General features: G+C 44.2%; 2 protein-coding genes across 2 annotated transcripts; one reads left to right on the forward strand and one right to left on the reverse strand.

Annotated features, from left to right (window-relative positions):
* Positions 1 to 560: 560 nt before the first annotated feature.
* On the forward strand, positions 561 to 6,796 carry LOC306839316 (major histocompatibility complex class I-related gene protein-like). Its single transcript, XM_079367933.1, has 7 exons — positions 561 to 920; positions 1,972 to 2,238; positions 2,972 to 3,250; positions 3,568 to 3,852; positions 4,185 to 4,283; positions 4,624 to 5,907; positions 6,100 to 6,796. The coding sequence occupies exons 1-6, from the start codon at positions 863 to 865 to the stop codon at positions 4,707 to 4,709; spliced, it is 1,074 nt and encodes a 357-aa protein (XP_079224059.1). The 5' UTR covers positions 561 to 862; the 3' UTR covers positions 4,710 to 5,907; positions 6,100 to 6,796.
* klhl43 (kelch-like family member 43) lies at positions 6,099 to 19,082 on the reverse strand. The gene is made up of 7 exons (XM_079367932.1): positions 18,884 to 19,082; positions 11,812 to 12,349; positions 10,661 to 10,809; positions 10,084 to 10,430; positions 9,089 to 9,388; positions 8,830 to 9,005; positions 6,099 to 8,382 (listed from the first exon to the last, which is right to left on the reverse strand). Exons 2-7 carry the CDS (start codon positions 12,129 to 12,131, stop codon positions 7,593 to 7,595), a joined length of 2,082 nt encoding a protein of 693 aa, XP_079224058.1. The 5' UTR covers positions 12,132 to 12,349; positions 18,884 to 19,082; the 3' UTR covers positions 6,099 to 7,592.
* Between the last annotated feature and the right edge of the window lie 576 nt (positions 19,083 to 19,658).

The raw sequence follows: 19,658 nt of genomic DNA on the forward strand, positions 1-19,658 counted from the left end.
GGTCCAGGACAGTTGTTGAAGTGCGGGCAGGCGGCAGCGAGGACACGCTGGCGCACACATCGAGGAGAGGAATCTGGCGCAGGAACCGAGCGTGGTCCCGGCAGCCGAAGACGACGGAGCCCCCGGCAGCCGCAGCACGTCTTCGCTTTACTTGGATACCGGACCGAGAGCCCCTTTTTCTGGATCTCCTGCGGGTCCTACCCGGCACCCGATACAGCACCAAGTAGTCAGGTGAGACGGGATCGATTTCAAACGGAGGCAGAAATGCCTGTTTGTAACGGTCCCAGGTATGAAACATGTCCTCCAATGACTCTTTGATACGAAATAAAGAGTCCCGATCATAGGTTAGTAAAGTCAGGACACTTCCATTTGTCATCTGGGCTGCAAAGATCACATATAGTGAAACAATAATCATCAATAATCTACAAAACAGAGAGCGAACCGTGGCAATGCCAGTCACAGGCGCCAGTACGGTTTGGTCTCCCAATTGGGTGTTTCTGGTCTTGTAACATCAGCCTCCCTCACCCAGGTGACCCATCCGGGGTTAATCAAGTCGCAGGTTTCATCTGAGCAGCAGCAATCCGCGAGCTCGCCCTCTTTATCCAAAACCAGCGAGTGGCTCTCCTCTTTACAGTTCCTGTTACACCAAGACCTGTCAGAGCTCTGCAGAGAGAGGGCGCCCAGTGACGTCATGCTCAGGCTGAATCCCCATTGGCTGACACAGGATGAATTCCTGTTGGCTGAGTCAGGATGACGTCATTTCCCCCTCAGAGCTCGAGCTGTGAACATGCGGAGAAGAGATACATTTTTTAAAAACATAAAGGATGTACATTGAACACAGCTGAAGACTTCACAGGTCACAATGAAGACTCTGGTGTTTGTGGCTCTCGTGGGATTTTTCCTCCACGTCACGACGGCAGGTGAGTTCAGATTAAAGAAGATTTAATGGGAAGAGAGAAATGGCGCACATCTATAGCAGTTGTTCATCTCTAAACGATTAAGAGCCTTTAAATTGAGTCTTTAAGTCGTTTATTGCTGCTTAATTGTATCATTTCTTATTATTGTTGACATGAATGTGCTCTCAATACTTGACACTTTTCTGTAGCGTTCCGACCGATTACCGGAAACAGTGACGCAGTCTGACTGTCAGAGTCTGTAAAGCAGGGGTAGCCAACCCTGGTCCTCGAGGGCCACCATCCTGCATGTTTTAGATGTCTCCCTCTTTCAACACACCTGATTCAAATGATCAGGATCGTTATCAGGCTTCTGCAGAGCTTGATGATGAGATAATCATTTGAATCAGGTGTGTTGGAAGAGGGAGACATCTAAAACATGCAGGATAGTAGCCCCTCGAGGACCAGGGTTGGCTACCCCTGCTGTACAGACTAGTTTGTCCTCCAGAGAGCAGTCACGTGTCACAGCTCAGTTTGTTTCAGATCCAAAAAATAAAGACGTGTTTTGAATCTGTGAAGGTAAAATTCAGACAGACTTACAGGAGGTGGTGTGAGGAAAGAGGAGTAACATTAAAAAGCAGATGATGTTGTTGGTACATCAGAGTTATTTAATCAACAACTAAACCGGAAGGACTCTGAATGAGGTTTAACATGTTTAGTCTGAGGAGGAGAAATGAAAATAAAACCTAAATACACAAACTAACCAAATCAAACAGGAAATGAAGAGCAGCCCAAACCTCATGTTTCTAAACTTATTCTAAAGTTAGTGTGAGTTTATTGAATTTAATTAAAATCTGAGCCGGTCCAACATGAACGAAGAAAAACACAGAAAACACACGACCACATGTGACAAACGAGAGGCTCAGAGAGGAACTGAAAACAAACCTCGCCCACAGTAATACCTGACGTGTGTGTTGGCAGGTTCTGTCCTCTGATTGGTTAATAATAGCTGCGTACCAATCAAGATTCAGCAGAGCAGATCTGTGATCAAACTGATGAAAACATTTTGTCCTTACAGTGAAGCACTCCATGATACATTTCTACACGGCGTCATCCGAAGTGCCAAACTTCCCAGAGTTTGTGATCGTTGGGATGGTGGACGATTATCAGATACAACGCTACGACAGTAAGACCAAGAGAGCGGAGCCCAATCAGGACTGGGTGAACAAAATCACAGAAGATTATCCCGAGTACTGGACGACGCAGCTTGCGAGAGCGACGGATAACCACAGACGATTGAAATTCCACCTTGAAAATGCAAAGCAGCTTTTCAACCACTCTGAAGGTTTGTTTATGATTCACTTTATACTAAAAACAGATTGTTTATAGTTTGATCCTGTATTTTAGTGAACAGATGTTACCACACACACACTCATTTGATGAGATTAATTTAGATTAAAGGGGCTGTATGTTCTAGTGACATCACAGGCGTGTTCTCCGTACGTCGAGCTGTGTGAGGAGGACGTTTGAGAACGTGCACAGAACGTCACTTCCTGCAGCTTTTGCAGAAAATCCAACCTCAGAAGTTACACAGGCAGCACAGATAGACAGTGAATGTCTTATTTTTAACATCAGGGAAACGATTCTCTTACAAATGGACGATAAAACACGATTTAATATATGTGGAAAAAGTTACAGATAGCCCCTTTAATTTATTTCAAATTGAGATGCGATGAATGTCTCTGAGAAGTTGTGATGGACTCGTTTGACTTTTTATTTAACATTTATTGGTGGATTTAAAAAAGTAGCGATGAGTAGTTTCACTCCTGCTAACCACAACAGCATCCAATGATGCAAAATGACGATTTTTGCGTCATGAGAAGCTCCTTTTCAAACGACAGAATAAGGAGCTTTCCCGTCATCGTGCTAAATGAGGGCCAGATGCACGACCATTCAAGAATACTTCCAGGTTTCTAATAATACACAGCTTAATGCAAATGGTGGAAATATCCCTTTAATCTCTCTCTCTCTCTATCTCTCTCTCTCTCTCTCTCTCTCTCTCTCTCTCTCTCTGTCAGGTGCTCACGTTTTCCAGAATATTGACGGCTGTGACTGGGATGATGAGACTGGAAAGGTTCATGGTTATGAACAGTATCGTTATGATGGAGAAGACTTCTTAGCTCTGGACGTGGAGACAATGACGTGGATCGCTCCACAACAAAAGGCTGTCTTCATCAAACAGAGCTGGGATAAAGACAAAGACTACTTAAAGTATATTCACACATACTACACCGTGGAGTGTATTGAGTGGCTGAAGAAGTTTTTGAACTTTGGGAGGAGCTCTCTGATGAGAACAGGTAGGATCAAATGACCTGATGGAGATGAATTCTCTCTGCTGCTCGTCGCTCTTTCTCAAAGTCTCTCTGTATTTTTATTGTCCTTTCTCTCTCTCTCCTCTTCTTCTTCTTCATCACTCCATATGAACCCTCCTCACCTCTCTTCTTCTCTTTCTTCCCCTCTGATCCTCTCTTCTTTGAATTACACGTTAAGATTTTCATTCAAGTCTCTTTTTTATCAGTACATTTAAAGAGTGAGCTCAAACATGAGTGCTAACAGTGTTTAACATTAAATCCTGATAAATAAACTAGAATGTGTCTTCCTGTTTGTTCTCCAGACCTCCCCACAGTGTCTCTCCTCCAGAAGACTCCCTCCTCTCGGATCACCTGCCACGCTACAGGTTTCTACCCCAAGAGAGCCGCCATGTTCTGGAGGAAAGATGGAGAGAAGCAGGTGGAGAACGAAGAGTTCCTCCCCAACCACGACGAGTCCTACCAGATGAGCGTTGACCTTGAACTGCCCTCTGATGACTGGGGGAAGTACGAGTGTGTGTTTCAGTTCTCTGGTGTGAAGGAGGAGATCGTCACCAAACTGGACAAACGAGACATCAAGACCAACTACGGTAAGACCTGGATGAGAAGTGATGGAAGGAGGATTTGACTGGAACAGTCGTGTGATATGGAGGGAAAGTTTTGTTGTGACTTTTTCTTTTTTTTTTCAAACTGTTCAAATTGAAAATGAAATGAAATTCATTTTTGTCCTTACAGTGATTCAATTAAAAAAAAATCCCCAAAATAGGAGTCTGTGAATGCTAGAGGCCGGATAACTGGAAGATGAATCAAACAGATGCAGGATTTATTTACAGACGTGGAGATTCATCTGAACAGCAGCAGGACAAACTGTCTGCTTCGTCTGTTCAGGTTGTAACTGTGTTTGTTGATTTGTGTTCAACAGTGAATCCCATGAACACCATCATCATCATCGCCGTCATCGCTGTAGTCCTTCTCGTCCTCGCCGTCATTGGATACATCCTTTACAGAGTAAAGAAAACACGTAAGAGGCACAAACTTAGTTCTGTTTGTTGTGTTTAAGTTTTTACATTTTAGTCTTTGAGTTTTTATTACGATCGTCAAAATGAAGAAGACTTTAATACTTGTTGTTTCAAACAGTCAGGAAGTTCATTTTAACTGCGTTCAAACTGTGTCGTATTTTTTGGGGCTTTTAAAGTTCCCATATTCTTCTTCTTCAGGGTTTATATGCTCTTTAGGGATTTTTCCAGGTGTCTTATGTATGTTCAGGCACATCTACTGACCAAATTCAAAGTCTGTGGAAATGATATCCTTTCTTTTTCACTCACGTGAATAAAACGAGCTGTCTTTGTTTTTAATTTCAGCTGAAAGTGCGACGTCTTCTGAAAACAGCTCTGAGCTCGCTCAGAGACTGAGTACAGTGTCTGATCAACAACGAACCACGCTGTGAGTTCATCTCTACAGGACGTGGACGATTCTCACAGTTAAAAACGCCACTTTAAGCGGCGTGCTGAAGAAACGTGTTTGTTAAACGCGTGTGAGGTTGAAGTGAGTGTGAATATGTAGATTTGTAGAGCTGCCAAGGATTGCACCAGCTGACATAGTTACTACGCTCATGCACTTAAGTTAGGGGGCGTGGCTTCTGAGGGAGCACTGAAGGAATGCTATTTTCAAAAATCATGCTAGTTTTTGAAAATTACCAACCCTACCTCAAAGCCGGTTGATATTACCCCTGTTTTTTTTTTGCTTTTTTTTTATAGAGTAAGAACCTTCCAGTCGATGAAAGGTTAGCACATGAACTTAATCACTGACACTGGAAGTGGTTAGGAATCTAAAACTGACATCAAACAGATCAAAGGAAAGGTAATAAAGGTCAATAAGTGATGTCAGGGAGTTTGTTAAAGAGAAATAAGATATTATGCAGCACTGTCCTTATTCCACCGTAAATACAGGGTCTATCTACGGTGAGCCAAAAGGGACAAAACAGTATGAGATTAAAAAATATATTGCATTAGATAGAGACGTCAGTTAATCATGATAAGCTAGCTAACGCTGATAGCTTTACTTCCTGCGTATTTTGTTTTAGCTCAATATTTCAGATGTATGCAGCTGAATATGTTAAACACCTGCCTTATACAAAACACACTCCACTGTGTTCCTCTCAGTCTAATATGTGTGTCTAGACTGTCTACAAACCCCCCGATGATGTGTGCTCTAACAGGCTGTTTGGAGATGTTCCCTTCATGACATCACAAAGGGCAGTAGCCCCTCCCCCAGGTGGGTGACACTCCCACAGCTAGGTGTTTGTTCTGCCCTCTGAGTCTGCCTTCTCACCGTAAACAATAGGACATGGAGCCAGAAAGCAGCGAGTACACCCGAGCCCTTCCAGAGAGGGGGCGTGGTCAGACACAGCTCATTTGCATATTTAAAGCTACAGACACAGAAACAGCCTGTTCTGAGCAGGGCTGAAATAGAGGGGTTTATAGACATGATCAAAAACAGGATCAGAGTGGATTTACAACAACACACTTCACACACATGATGAAGAGGAGCTCTGAGAGTTATTGGTTGAAAACGATGATAACATTTGACTGCTCAAGCTTGCATACCTTTTATGTTTTGTTTATTTATTTATTATGTTTTTTTTTGTCAAAGCATCTTTTTTTTTTAGATTTTGTTTTGGGCCTTTTTGCCTTTATTGTAGAGGGAGGACAGTGGATAGAGTCGGAAAGGGGGAGAGAGTGGGGAGAGACATGCGGGAAATGGGCCGCCCGCGCGCGAGGACTGAGCCTCAATAGGTGGGGTCGCGCGCACTGCCGCTGCGCCACCGGCGACCCCAGTCAAAGCATCTTTGAGTATTTAGATATAAAACTGATGTATTGTTAGCTTTTGTTTTGGTGTCATGCTACATTTCCCAGCCTCACGTTTCATATCAAAAGGGAAGGAAAACAAAAGACTTGTGTCGTTTTGATCATATTGGTTTTATTCAGTGAAACCCCACAGACGCCACCAGCACACAGAGAGCTCAAGCCAATCGAAGAAGCCAGATTATCCTCATCATATGTCATGATAAAAAAATAACAGTTATTAATTCTCTCTCTGCCTGCTGGAGTCTCACCGGTTCTTCAGTTTAGATTTGTTTCAGTTTCAGTAAAAATTAGACGTCAGAGGAGCCAAATGTTCAGAAACACAAACACAGGAGAGCAGTTTCTCTCTTTGGAGATGATTTTGAAAATCTCTTGATTTTGATCGTCGTTTTTCAGATTTTACCATTTTTAAAGAAAAATACATCTTATATATTTTATAAGATGTTTTTTTTTTAAGTCTTCCAGGTTTTTTGATCCATTTGAATGTAGATCCTCTTGATCTTTATATTTTCATGTATATGCTCTGACTTCTAGTTTTCCCACTCCATTACACTTACAAAATATTTAAGGACTATATTGTCACATTTTTTTAAACTTTTTTTATTTTATATGGTGCTACACTACTGGACATCTGTTAAATACATAAAACAATAAACATGTCTGTTTACTGCTTCTAGTCTGCTTCTATTCTTTGGAAATATTACCTGTTGATAATGTTTGATAATCGCAGTTTCTGACTCATTTTCACGCTGCGTTCACACACACACACACCTGACAATTACTCCTCGCTTACACACACTCTAACATACATACACACACACACACTACATTGATACATCTTTGTACACAAACTGCCAGTGGATTCACAGTGATTATTTTTTTTTTTGTTCATCCTAAAACCCGCTCCGACAGATCCTCCGTCCTCCTCCATCTATCGCCTCTCCACCTCCACCTGCTCCCCTCTGCAGCTCAAGCCGTTTACACACCTTTTCCACCTTTGTTGCTCCCATCAATCTAAAAACCTCCTGAGACCATTTTTGGACCACATTGACTCTCTTTTTGTTTACTGTTCTCTGCCCAACGTGCAGAATTTATCTGCAGATCGTTGCCTTGTTTACTTAGTTTTTATTTCGCTGTTTGGGTCCTCGTATTAAACTTAGGTTGAGCAGACATTTTAGAAACCATATCAGAACTTTCCAGATCCATTCAAAACCAAAATTTCCTGTGACCTGTGTAAACGTTTGAAATATGGGACAACAAATTCACCGTCATCAATCTTAATTACATTTCAGCTCTGATGGGAAAAATCAAAGAATCTTAATTCCATGAATTTGCGTTGGTTTAGTATGAATTATTTTCTTACAGCTTGAATCGTTCAAACAGGTGAATTTCACCACTTCTGAACGTCTAAAGGAGCGGGCATGATCCAGATGTTCTCCAGAGGTTCAACTCTCGTTTCTGTCTGTCTACGCTGTGATGCTCTGTGAAGGAGCCATGCTGCTTTCTCTGCTGCGGTTCTTCTGTTGTTCCTCGTGGGCGGGGGTGTTACGGTGCTGCTGGCGCCGCGGTGCGTGGCGAGGTGGTAGGGTCAGGGTGCAGCAGGACACTCCCACTGTGGGCTCGGGCAGATCCTCAGCCATGGACCAGCTGTCGGTGGCGGGGTCGTACTTCTGCACGGCTGCCTTGTAGCGCTTCTCCGCCTCGTTCCAGCCTCCCAGCAGGTACAGCTTGTCGTTCAGCGGGGACAAACCGGCGGTGCTCACGCCGAGGCGCAGAGGGGCTGCTCGGCTCCACGTGCCACTCTCAGGGGAAAAGACCTCCACGGAGACCACGTCCACTCTCTCGCCACCAGGCCCCAGCTGGCTTCCTCCCACCACGTACACCTTCCCTCCGAGGGTGGCGGAGCAGTGCCAGCCGCGGGGCGTCTCCAGGGAGGCGCATTCAACCCAGGTGTCGGTCTCCACCTTGTAGCGTGCCACAGAGCGGGAGTAGGCGCAGTTGATGTAGCCGCCGGTCACCAGGATGTCTCCGGAGGGCAGGGTGGCGCTGGAGTGGCAGCAGCGGGGCACCTCCATGGGAGTGCGCATCTGCCAGGTGTTGGAGGAGGGCAGGTAGCTCTCAGTGGTGGCCAGCAGACCTTCCACGTTGCGGCCTCCGATAGCGAACAGCCGACCACCGCTAGCCGACAGAGAGAAATGGGTGCGGCGTTGACGCATGCTGGCCAGGTGGAGCCAGGTGTTGAAGCGAGGGTCGTATCTAGTGGAGGAAAAGAGCAGAGCAGACATTGAGGATCAACGAACACCTCGACAGTAAAGATCGACTCCCAGTTTGAAATGCTGACACGGACGTCATCTCGCTTCAAATACAAAATCTGAACCAGTGAACCTGCTGTACTGCTGCCATCTCATCGAGTTTCTCCTGGTTATATGAAGGTTAAATAAGAAAAAGCTGCATGTTCATGTTCTGACATTTATTCATGTACATATTCATCGCTTTTCTTGGGTTGATTGTCACACGTGAACGTTATGTTCAGTAACACTCTACGCTGACGACACTCTCTTATTCGTCACATTACGACAGTCGACTTCTCGAAAGTCATCTTGCCTAAATCTCGTCTTCTATTTCTGGTACGAGTGTCACAAGAACTTCCTCACGCTTGGCTTCTCACTGTGAATGTTGAAAAAAAAAAGTCACTCCTCGTACCTGCTGAGGGTGCTGACAGCGTGCTTGGCTTGGTTGCGGGCGTCGTTCTGGTCCTCTCCTCCGGCCACGTACAGAAATCCGTCCATTACAGCCACGCACTGGTTGAAGCTTTTCGCTGGGAGCTGGCTGAGGTGACGCCAGGCGGCTCCACCTTCACGAGGGTCTCTCCACAGCACCTGGCGCGTGAAGACGTTCAAGGTCAGAGCGGGATTGTCTGGCGTTTCTCTTGAAGGAAGTGAAGAGAACAAAAAGCACTGACCTCCCTGCTGAGAGCTCTCTCGGTGAGCGAGGGTCGACCCCCGATGGTGAGCAGGGTCTGCTGGCCGGCTCGGACCTGGGTGCGTCTGGACTGCAGGGTGTTCTGCTGGTAAGGCAGCAGGTGGTAGTTCATGGCATCCACCATCAGGCGGTGACAGTGAGGGTCCATCATCATGCGGGGAACCGGCTGGATCTGACTCACCAGCTCGCTGGCCGGGATCGTCTCAAAGCGGATGTGAGACAGAAGCTCTGCGGCGTGAGCCTGACGAGAGGCGTCGAAGTCGAGCCACTTCATAGCGAGCTGCAGAGAGACGGAGATGTGTTCAGTGACCAGGACAAAGACAGCTGCTTTAAAACCGTCTGCTTTGAAAAGTGCAGAACTAGAGTAAACTGAATTCGTTGTTTTCAGCTCTTGAGAGTGGCTGCAGGAAAGCGTGCAGCCTCCAAACGTTATAATGCGAATTCACAGTTTTGAGAATTTGACTTTCATTTTATAAAGTACAGAATATTAAACTTCTGTGATTTACAGACGAGCTAATTTAGTCAGGTTTATAAATACTACAATCATCGCCCTGCTCCCCTCAGCTGCTTGTTTATTTCAGTCTGTGATGCATGCACTTGTATATTAATAAACAGGTTTTATTATTGCATACAGTGAGTTATATACAGTCGAGCTGCAGGCGATGCAGCTCTCAGCAGCTGGTCTGAGGTCTGTTTTTAGGTCTGAGTGAAAATAGCAGGATGGTCCGGAGGGTCGACAGGTTTATGCAAGAGAGGGCCACGAAAAAAAAAACACTAAAATGTCTGCTTTATTCAAACATTAAATGTGAATATGTACTCAGTTATTAATTAAATAACTTTTTGATATTTTAATTAAAAAAATATTAACTTCTCGTACCATCAGATTAAATTTCATTCGACCCAAAGTCTAAGAGTAAATGATGAGAAAATATTTCGACCTGGTTTTTCAGTAAAATCCAAAGCATGACCCCTGACCTGGAAGGCAGTGACCTCTGACGGCAGCAGCAGGGAGTCCTCCTGCAGGAAGGCGGAGATCTGCTCCAGGGTCAGCTGGGTGAAGAGGGGCGTGTCGGCGAACTGCACGAAGTTCTCCAGGACGTAGCGACGGGCGGCCTCGCACACCGGCAGCAGGCCGTATGCGGACGCGATGTTCCAGATGTAGACGCAGGTCTGCACGTTGAGCTCAGCCAGCAGGAAGTCCATGCACATCTTGAGCAGCTGAGGGATCTGCAGGGTGGCGGCGGCGGAGGCGGTGCAGCCGATGGTGTAGAGAGACATGTGAACACGACCCAGGTAGGCGAAGGTGATGACGTTGGCCAAACCTGCAGACAAAGATGGACATGTAGCAAACCTGAAGCATCTCACAAGGAATAGAACAAGATATCTGATTAGGACCGTGGCTAAATATTTGAGTAATTTCCTCGGAATTTTTGCAAAAAATGAAATGAATTGAAGTTGGACTCTGTTGGACTTGTGAAGGTTGCAGCCTCAGCTCGAGTGGGACAATAATAAATGAGATCAGGAGCTGATAATCTGTCAGATCTGTTCTTACCCAGAGGTGAGAGGGAGGGGAGCTCCAGACGTCTCATGCCGGGGTCTTTGGCCAGAATCTCCCTGAAGTACTGACTGACGGAGGAGATGACCAGCTTGTGGACGTCGAAGGCTTTCGTCTTACAGGCCAACTCCAGGTCAGTCAGGAACCTGGGGACGAACGAGGGACGGATCATTTATAGAATAATGCTTTTTATAAGATTTGTTCAAATTAAATTACTATAATATATGATAGATAGATAGATAGATAGATAGATAGATAGATAGATAGATAGATAGATAGATAGATAGATAGATACTTTATTGAGCCCAAGGGAAATTCAAGGTATATATAGTATATTTGAATACAAGCCATATATTTAAGCATGGCAAGAGATGCATCATGTTGTATTGCTGTGAATGTATCTTATTGTATCCCGAATGTACACTTGTATTGTTGTTGTTGTTTTAAAAGTGCAACAGGTGTTGCAGCGATGGAAGCGGGCAGTGGAACTGCTTCAGATAGAAGTGATTGTACCCGAGCTAAAAAGCCTCTGCATGTTTCTAATAAGCTCCAGCAGCAGAAAGCTGCTCAAACTAGGATCAATGTTGGAGATGCTTTTGAAACATGGAGAGAGGTTAGAACGCAGAAAGCTTTACAGACCCATGCAGAGCTGGCTAAACACTGAAGCTACAGTGTCCACCACATGTAGTGCTGGCTAAACACTGAAGCTACAGTGGCCACCACATGCAGAGCTGGCTAAACACTGAAGCTACAGTGTCCACCACATGCAGAGCTGGCTAAACACTGAAGCTACAGTGTCCACCACATGCAGAGCTGGCTAAACACTGAAGCTACAGTGTCCACCAACATGCAGAGCTGGCTAAACAGTGAAGCTACAGTGTCCACCACATGCAGAGCTGGCTAAACACTGAAGCTACAGTGTCCACCACATGGTGACCTGTGTGATTATCCACTCTAGAGAGGAGGGGGCGGAGCCAGCCAGCTCTCTGTGATGATTAGAGTTTAGACTGCAGTACCTGTTTTAAACACTAGGGGGTCTCAGTTGTGTTAATTTTGAATTATTGATTCTTTTCATATCTGAATTGTTTCCTGCCTGATTAGAGTTCAGCAGAAGCACTGATGATACAAACGTAACCATCAGAACGTACTTCTCCTGTCTCATCTTGCTGAGCTCCTCCAGCAGAGCGTTTCCGTGCAGGGGTCGCGTCAGCTCGCTGCCCAGCCCAAGGCCTCTCTCTCCGGGCTTGATGACGGGCAGAGGCAGCGGCAGCGGCAGGTTGAGGCTGTTCAGCTTGGCGATGTCCAGCGCTGCCATCTGCTCGATCTTCTTCACGCCGGTCTCGACCACCACCACGCCGTCGCCGCGACTCTCCACCTTCAGCTGGACAGGGGCGGTCTCCATGGTGACCTCGGGGTTGGTCTCACCCGCACCCTTCTTCTGACGGGAGGCCTTCTTCTTGGGTGCCATCTTTTTGTCTGATGAGGTTGTTAGATTTGATATTATTTGGGTCGAGGGAGTTCCCTCTTGACACTAAAGCACAAAGACTTTCACAGAGAACAAAAAGCAGGACGTCTCCGTCTCCGTCTCTTTTATCTGGATGTTGTAGCTTGTGATGATCAAAAGGACAATGGACTGACTGGTTTGGGATTTCTATGATGGTTTCACTTTAACACAGCACACAGCACCTGAAACGAAAAGAAGGAAAGGATCAGCGTTAAGTGAAAAGAAGAAGCTACCTAAGAAGCCATTTTCACACATACAAAGATTTATTTTATTGTAGAGAGAGGACAGTCAGGAATCAGGGAGAGAGAGAGAGTGCAGAATGACCTCGGCCGTCCAAGACAAAAGAACGACACAGACGAAGCATCAGAGTCTGACAGAGTCATGAGAATGTTTGCCTTCACATCAGCGCTACGTGTCTGTGTTATTCAAACGTTCAAAGTAGAAGAAGAACATCATACTGGTGAAGGCCAACCCAAAAAACTTCTGGGTAAAGTTTGGCTGTTTTACGTTCACACACGCAGCTCACCTCGAAAATCTCAGGAAGTTTTGTGCAAGTGTGAAAGCACCGACGGAAGAGACATTAACACATGAAAAATATGTGAATCTTTAGGGTTATTTTAACATGTAACATAAATCAAATGACATGCAGTATGTTCAAAATATCCTTCCACCTCTTCTTTGTTTTTACTTTTAATATCAAAACAATGAAAGAAAAGCGAGCCGTGACTTTAAACGACCCCGACACACCTGACAAATGTTTCCTGGACGCTCCGGCTCCACTGAAGCTCCTGACAGATGCACATTACTCTGATAATCTCTTCAAACAGGACAACACACCGACAGAGGTGCCACAGCTTTCTATAATCCACCTACAGACTCTCTGAGGACTTGTCCTCGTGTGAATGACAGCTGAGAGGGTGTGTGGGTTTTTTTTTCAAAAAGGAAGCTCAGTGTTGAGTTTGTGGTTTTGACCCTCGCTTCCTTCCATGTGTTGCGTTCTTCACTGGAGATTGGGATTAATGTTTGCACTGAGCCTCAGATGAGGGAGGAGGGGCTGTTAGAGTGTCGGGGTCACGTTTGAGTACAGATATGTAGAGTGTGTCCAGAAATAAACAAACGCAGAGTCACAGAAAGACGTGACACCAACGTTTTTTTGACTCATTTTTTAAAGTTACTTTTAGGATTTTTACATTTATTGGATTTGACAGCTGAAGAGAGACGTGGGGAGGTCTGAAACCCACGGAGGCTGCACGTAGCCGCTAGGCCATTCGGCACCCTGTTACATTTTCTGCAGGTTTTCGTCATCATGTGATAGATAGATAGATAGATAGATAGATAGATAGATAGATACTTTATTGATCCCGAGGGAAATTCAAGCGAGACAATTGTGGTCTTTTGTTGGTTGTGATCTTGTAAACGCTCGAGGATTAGGTGGAAGCAAACTTAAAGCTCAGCCAAAACAACGCTCTTTGAAAACATTGTTCACATTGAAAACAAGTCTGCATCGTTTTTTTTTCGTCCTTCAGTTTGATTTCTTTTTGTTTAACTCCTCGACTGTAAAGAAAGAGAGACGAGAGAGTGAAGCCAACAGATTTACAGCTCTCCGTACAGGTCATAAACCCCCGAGACGTTTCCTCGTGGTCGTCCAATCTTTGTTGATAACAACCAACTCTTCACCTCTCGCCTCCCGTTGATCTTTGTCCCTGGCTCGCATGTTGTTGTTCTTCACCTGAGCCAGCAGGAGTAGATCACCTCTGTGCTGCGTCAGGCTGCCAGCAGAATGAACACCGGAGACTATTTTAGGACTTTAGTTTTGTGCCAGTTGTTGCTGATGTTTTTCTCACTGAGCCTCGTGAAGGTCTGACTCGATTATTCTGCATTTATCATATCGGTGTGAGATCTGATGGTCTTGAAACAAACAGGCAAACTGTTTTTTTTTTTTTTAGGCAAGCGATAAAATCCTCCGGCTTTGATAAATGAAGCTTTGTGTAAAGTTTTTCTCCTTTGTTGAATTATTAGTTAGCGGTTAGCTGTTAGCGGTTAGCTACTATCATATGATGCTATTTACATAGCGGCTGTCGTCATCTGGTTTACACGCCACCTACCAAATAGGGCACGGGTGGCTGTGGAAACACAAACAGGATCAGGCTTAATCGAACCAAACTGTGCCGATCCGAACCGGACTGTGGAAACGGGGCTTAATGTGGAAGTGTAAAATCCCGCGGTTCGTCGAGTGTCCGCTTGAGGCTGACTGCAGGAACACAGGAAGTCACAAACACATGAATGGAAACAAAAGCCATAAATAATCCAGACATTTTGTAGTGGAGCAGATGTGAAAATGACTTATTTTCTTAAATTCTCAGACCAGGTTATGGTGTCCGACTGTGACCTCATGAAGAAGTCATCTGGCGATTTTGAATAATACCGCCAATGCTAACGATGCTGTAACCTGAATCTCTCTGACTCTCAGACCTGAATTTCCTCCAGAACAGTTGTAACTTCTACCAGCATGGAAAACTTATCCTGACACCAACATTACTACAGTAAACATTCATGAGTGCAAATGTGTGCATGATTCACCCCTCCTCATTCGCTCAGCGTCTGAACTTGGCTCTTTTAAAATAGCAGCAGCCTCCACACATGGACAGAGCGGGGACGAGGAGACGGATCGTACAGGACGGAGCAGCAGCTGTCGTCGGTGTCACATGAAGAAGGGGGGCGGGGGGGGTCACAGTTACAGATCATAGAAGCTATTTAGGATGTTGCAATCACCCTTTAAACAGTGAAAACTCAACACGCAGCAGCGAGGACGCTTTATAACCTCATTACAGCACAAATTAACTGAGAGGAAGGACAACGTGTGGATGATCGTGAGCTGCTCAGTTGGAGGAAATGAAATAAGAGTTTGTGTACACGTGACCCTCACAGAGCTTCACGGAGGCGATGGCAACAAGTGTGTGGCGGTGATAAAGTCAGTGACAGGAACAACTGCACACAGGAGGAGCAGGGCGACGATTAGAGCGTTTCATTGATATGAAAACAGGAAGGTGGAAGACGAGTCTTGTTTCTAACCACAGCCTGGTATTCAGATATTCCCATGAAGGGGAAACCAAAACTACTCCAGCAAATCATCTTCTGTGTACGTTTCTCTTTCGATAGCTCCAGGAGATCGAAGTTTGTCTTATTTGTGATTTGACCAATTCAACGACATTCAAGGAAACGGTTTGGGTCGAGGGATGGGAGGGAGTCACAGATTGGTCGTGCCTAAGCTGCAACTTCCGGGCTTAAAAAATGTAAAAATTAAAAAATCCTGCAGTTCATCGAGTGTCCACTTGAGGCCGGCTGCAGGAACCCCACAAGTCACAGACGCAAAAAGGGCAAAAAAGCAATCTTTACAGCTTGAATTAACACATCTACAGCCTGGGACAGAATATGAAATAGGTCTGATTAGTTCTTGTCCTCATGGTCACACGCTGTATGGGGTCTGGTTTAGTTTTCATCAGTTTGTCTGTGTGTTTTAATGTTTCCTGTAGTGTTAAAGTGTTGATTGTCTGTAGTCCTGTCTCCAGTGTTGATCACCCTGATTGTCCTCATCTGTGTCTGATTACCCCTGTGTCTATTTAGTGTCTGTGTTCCTTCCCTCGTCTTGTCTGTTCACTGTCGTTTGTCTCATGTTGGATTATTTGGGTGTTCACTGTTCCTCGTTCTGGATTTAGTTTTGGGTTTTTTTGCTTTTTGTTTAATTAAATCTTTTTGTATTTCTGTAATTTGGTCCTCCTCCTCGTCGTCGTCGTAACAGGGTGAACTTTTTAAAAAAAGAGCTTTGTTTTGATTTTATGAATGATGCGTGTTATTTATATGAAGGCCCGTATCTTAAAGTACCTCAAAAGAGCATCTGAGGAAATGTACCCAGGAACTTTTGGTTATGTAAAAATAATTGTGAGCAATATCTCACTCGTTAAGTGATTCCGTGGCATGAAAATAATCTTTGCTGAGCAGAGATCAGCCTTCAGAAATATCTAGAACCAAGGTCAGCGCAGAGAGCAGCTGCTCTGTCACCAGCCTGACTGAGAGGCAGAAACCAGCTCGTCAACCCCCCCCCTCCCCAACACTGCCCTCATCTTCATCATCATCATCATCATCAGTGGAAAACACACTGATACTAACACCAGTGTCTCATTTCAAAACAACAGACCTGGCAACGTGAGGGAAACATCCATAAACATGACATTCAGATTCTCTTACACCTCCTCGTTGTCAGCTGCGAACGCGACGGAAAAATCCTGAACACAACTTTCGACACTTTTCTCATCTTCTCCTGGAACAACAGTGAAGTTTAGTGATTTAGTGAAGTTACACAGAAAGAAGCTTTTAGTTGAGATTTAACAGTGTCAGCTGCACACGTCTCATTTTAAATAGGAATCATATCTCACGACAGGTAAAGTCAACGTGCTTTTAAAGTGAGTGTAAAACAGCATCAACATGTTTCCACCGTCATGAATCAAAAATAAAAAACAGAGGTCAAACACCACGACGCAAACATCAATAACCACACAAGCGATCGTACACACCGAGACGCTGCCTGTAAATATGCAAGGCAGGCAACAGCTCGGGGGCCCCAGGACAGGAGCAAAAATCAAAGACGCCGTAGAGCGGGAAATAAAAAGAAGAAGAAGACGAGTAAACGTGCAACCACGTAACTATTCATGAGCTCTCGGAGAACGTCGAGGTTAAAAGGAGAGACAGTGGTGAAGTGTTGGTGTGAGATCTGTCTGCAGTCAGGAATAAAAATGAACGTAGAGAAGATGGAGATGCAGACGTAAACAAACTCTAAGCCAACTCTGGTGCAATACATCAAATGGCAACATGTTGAATATTGTACATGCTCCCTTTCCAAATAAAAGTGAAAAAAAGGGAAAAGTTTGAAAATGTTCAGGTTTCTCTCATCGGTCTTAAACTTCACTGCTGAAGCACCGAAATGTGCCGTAACATAAACTTTCATTTAGCTTCTCATAAACAGAAAACTAACTTTAGACGCAGATTGTTCAAAGTATAAAAGAAAGTAAACTTTGGTTTACATGGGGATTATATTTGAAACAGAATCAGGGTCCAGCTATGCTCACACACACACACACACACACACACACACACACACACACACACACACACACACACACACACACTCACAACAGACAGAAAACATCAAGATTAAACACAAAATAAGAGAAGACTAAAATCTACAAGACATTTACGAGACGGAACTTTACAGCAGTGTTTTACTCACGATCAGTCAAGTTTCAATGATGAGCTGAGAAAAACAATGAAGTAAAAAAAACAGACAGAAGCTGTAAACTCGCTCTCCTTTGTCTGTTTTTTGTTTCCACCAACTCACGAGAATGACGTTTGATTTCTTACATGAGAAAAACCTGACGTACCTTCTTTTTTAGCTGATAACTTTTATTATATCTGCTCTTCTCAAACTGTCTGATGGCTGACTTTGGGCAGGAGGGGAGTGTTCAGAGCTTTTTGCTTTTTAACTGCTGCAGCTGGAAACATCACAAGAAGATCAGTGATGGATAACCTGAACAATAACGAGTCTCTGAGCCAAAACAATTAGCGAACTAATGTTTATCTTAAATAAAAAAATAATAATAATAAAAAAAAGTGAGTCTGTGCTTTCTGACAGACGGACCACCTTCAACATGACCTCTGTGTGTGAGGTGTTTAACCTTACAGCAGGTCTCTGGTATCATATCATCCCATTTTTTGTGTGTTATTTTACACACACACACACACACACACACACACACACACACACACACACACACACACACACACTAAAGAAAAACAGCGCCTTGAACGCCTCTTCACAAACTCTCTTTGCAGCTGCAGCTGAATTCCTCCGTCTATCTCAGCAGAGTATTTATAGATGCTGACCAACATAACATGCATGTGTGTGTGTGTGTGTGTGTGTGTGTGTGTGTGTGCATACTTTGTTTGTTCTAAAGCTAAGGACTGGAAAGAGAAGGACTAACACCCTCTGCTGTGTTGTGATATCCACATTGGCAACTCACATTGTTTCCACTCAGCAGTTGAGTATAAATGTTATCGTTCGTACTTTAAATAAATACAATTAAAGAACTTGTTGGGCATCTCTGTAAGACTTAAATGACAGTTTATATTTAAATGTATCATCAGATAATCATGGCTGAAGAGTTCACACAAAGACGGGTGGAGTTGATGCGTATTAAACTATTTAGGGCTTCTTTTCTGAAACCTGTTTTGAGTGCGACTTCCTGTCAGAATATAAAGATGATAAATCTAAATGAATGTGCAGCTGAAAGCATCATTACTCTAAAATGGGACATTTACTGTTCGTCCTTTGGGACCTTTAAACTCTGACACTTTGTGCTTTAGTTTCATTGCAGACGGAGGTATTTTTACTTTTATTTAGTGAACTATGTGGGCACTTCTTCCACATGGATTATAATTACATTAAAATATACCGTCATGTCTTCTTCTGTTTGTATTTCCAACTGATGCTCGCGGCCTGTTTCAATCCATCAGCTGTTATCAGGCTGAAATATGTTGAAGGTTTTCACTCTATTTTATGACACATTAATAAAAGTGGAGATCTTATGATGTAATGTGTGTTTCTTTAGGGTGCAAACTTTTCTCGTCTGATCAATCTGAAACAGATAAACGATGAACTGTACCTCTTTCTGCCTCCTGGTTCCTGCTCTTCTTCTCTTCTTTTTCCGTTCTTCGTTTCTCTCTTCAGTCTTTCTCTTACGATCGTTCTGTTGTCTTTATTGTTGTTCCCTAACAGGTTCCTCTTTGCTGCGTCCCTCTGTCCTCTGTCAGTCTTCCAGAGTGCTGTGTGTGTGTGTGTGTCAGTGTGTGTGTGTGTGTGTGTGAAAAGGGGAATCAAGGGTCCCGACCAAAGCTGTGACGTAGGATCCCCCTCGCCCCTTCACCACGCCTCCCTGATCCTCTTCTTTACCACCTCAAACGTCCACCTCCATCTCCAAATACAGGCACCCCTCGTCGCCCTCCCCTCCCAAAATATCCCAAAAGAAGAGCGTCTGAACTCCCCCCCCCCCTCCCCCCCTCCCTGTCATGGCCTTTAGGTTTCAGCTTTTAGATTGGGTTTCAGTTGTGTGTGTGTGTGTCTGCTATTTTTTGTCTAAATATGAATCGGAAAATTCAGTTACAGTTCTGAAATATCTGTTGGATCTTATCTTAATATTAACACTTTAAAAAACTTAATTCAAGTTAAATATACACATTTATTTAAAGCTCCTAAAGGACAGTCATTGCGATGTGACGCAGCGAGGGACGATAGGACATCAAGACGTCATAGCACACTACAAATACAGCACAACAAACATTGAATGGCAAAATGCTAACGCTAAAAACCCATTTGTGTTGTTTAGTTTCCCTGTAACTTTTCAATGGATTCTTTTAAAGCGTCGACACTTTTTAATTCCA

This window comes from Symphodus melops (assembly GCF_947650265.1).
Source record: "Symphodus melops genome assembly, chromosome: 18".
Classification (NCBI taxonomy): domain Eukaryota; kingdom Metazoa; phylum Chordata; class Actinopteri; order Labriformes; family Labridae; genus Symphodus; species Symphodus melops.

What these genes read in the sequence shown, in the direction of transcription:
- LOC306839316 (XM_079367933.1), top strand. Translation starts at nt 863, where the DNA reads ATGAAGACTCTGGTGTTTGTGGCTCTCGTGGGATTTTTCCTCCACGTC. An exon ending in CCTCCACGTCACGACGGCAG is followed by an intron (nt 921 to 1,971) that starts GTGAGTTCAGAT and finishes TTGTCCTTACAG; the next exon opens with TGAAGCACTCCATGATACAT. An exon ending in AGACATCAAGACCAACTACG is followed by an intron (nt 3,853 to 4,184) that starts GTAAGACCTGGA and finishes TGTGTTCAACAG; the next exon opens with TGAATCCCATGAACACCATC.
- klhl43 (XM_079367932.1), bottom strand. Translation starts at nt 12,131, where the DNA reads ATGGCACCCAAGAAGAAGGCCTCCCGTCAGAAGAAGGGTGCGGGTGAG. An exon ending in AGAGAGCTCTCAGCAGGGAG is followed by an intron (nt 9,006 to 9,088) that starts GTCAGTGCTTTT and finishes TTCACGCGCCAG; the next exon opens with GTGCTGTGGAGAGACCCTCG. An exon ending in GCTGTCAGCACCCTCAGCAG is followed by an intron (nt 8,383 to 8,829) that starts GTACGAGGAGTG and finishes TTCCTCCACTAG; the next exon opens with ATACGACCCTCGCTTCAACA.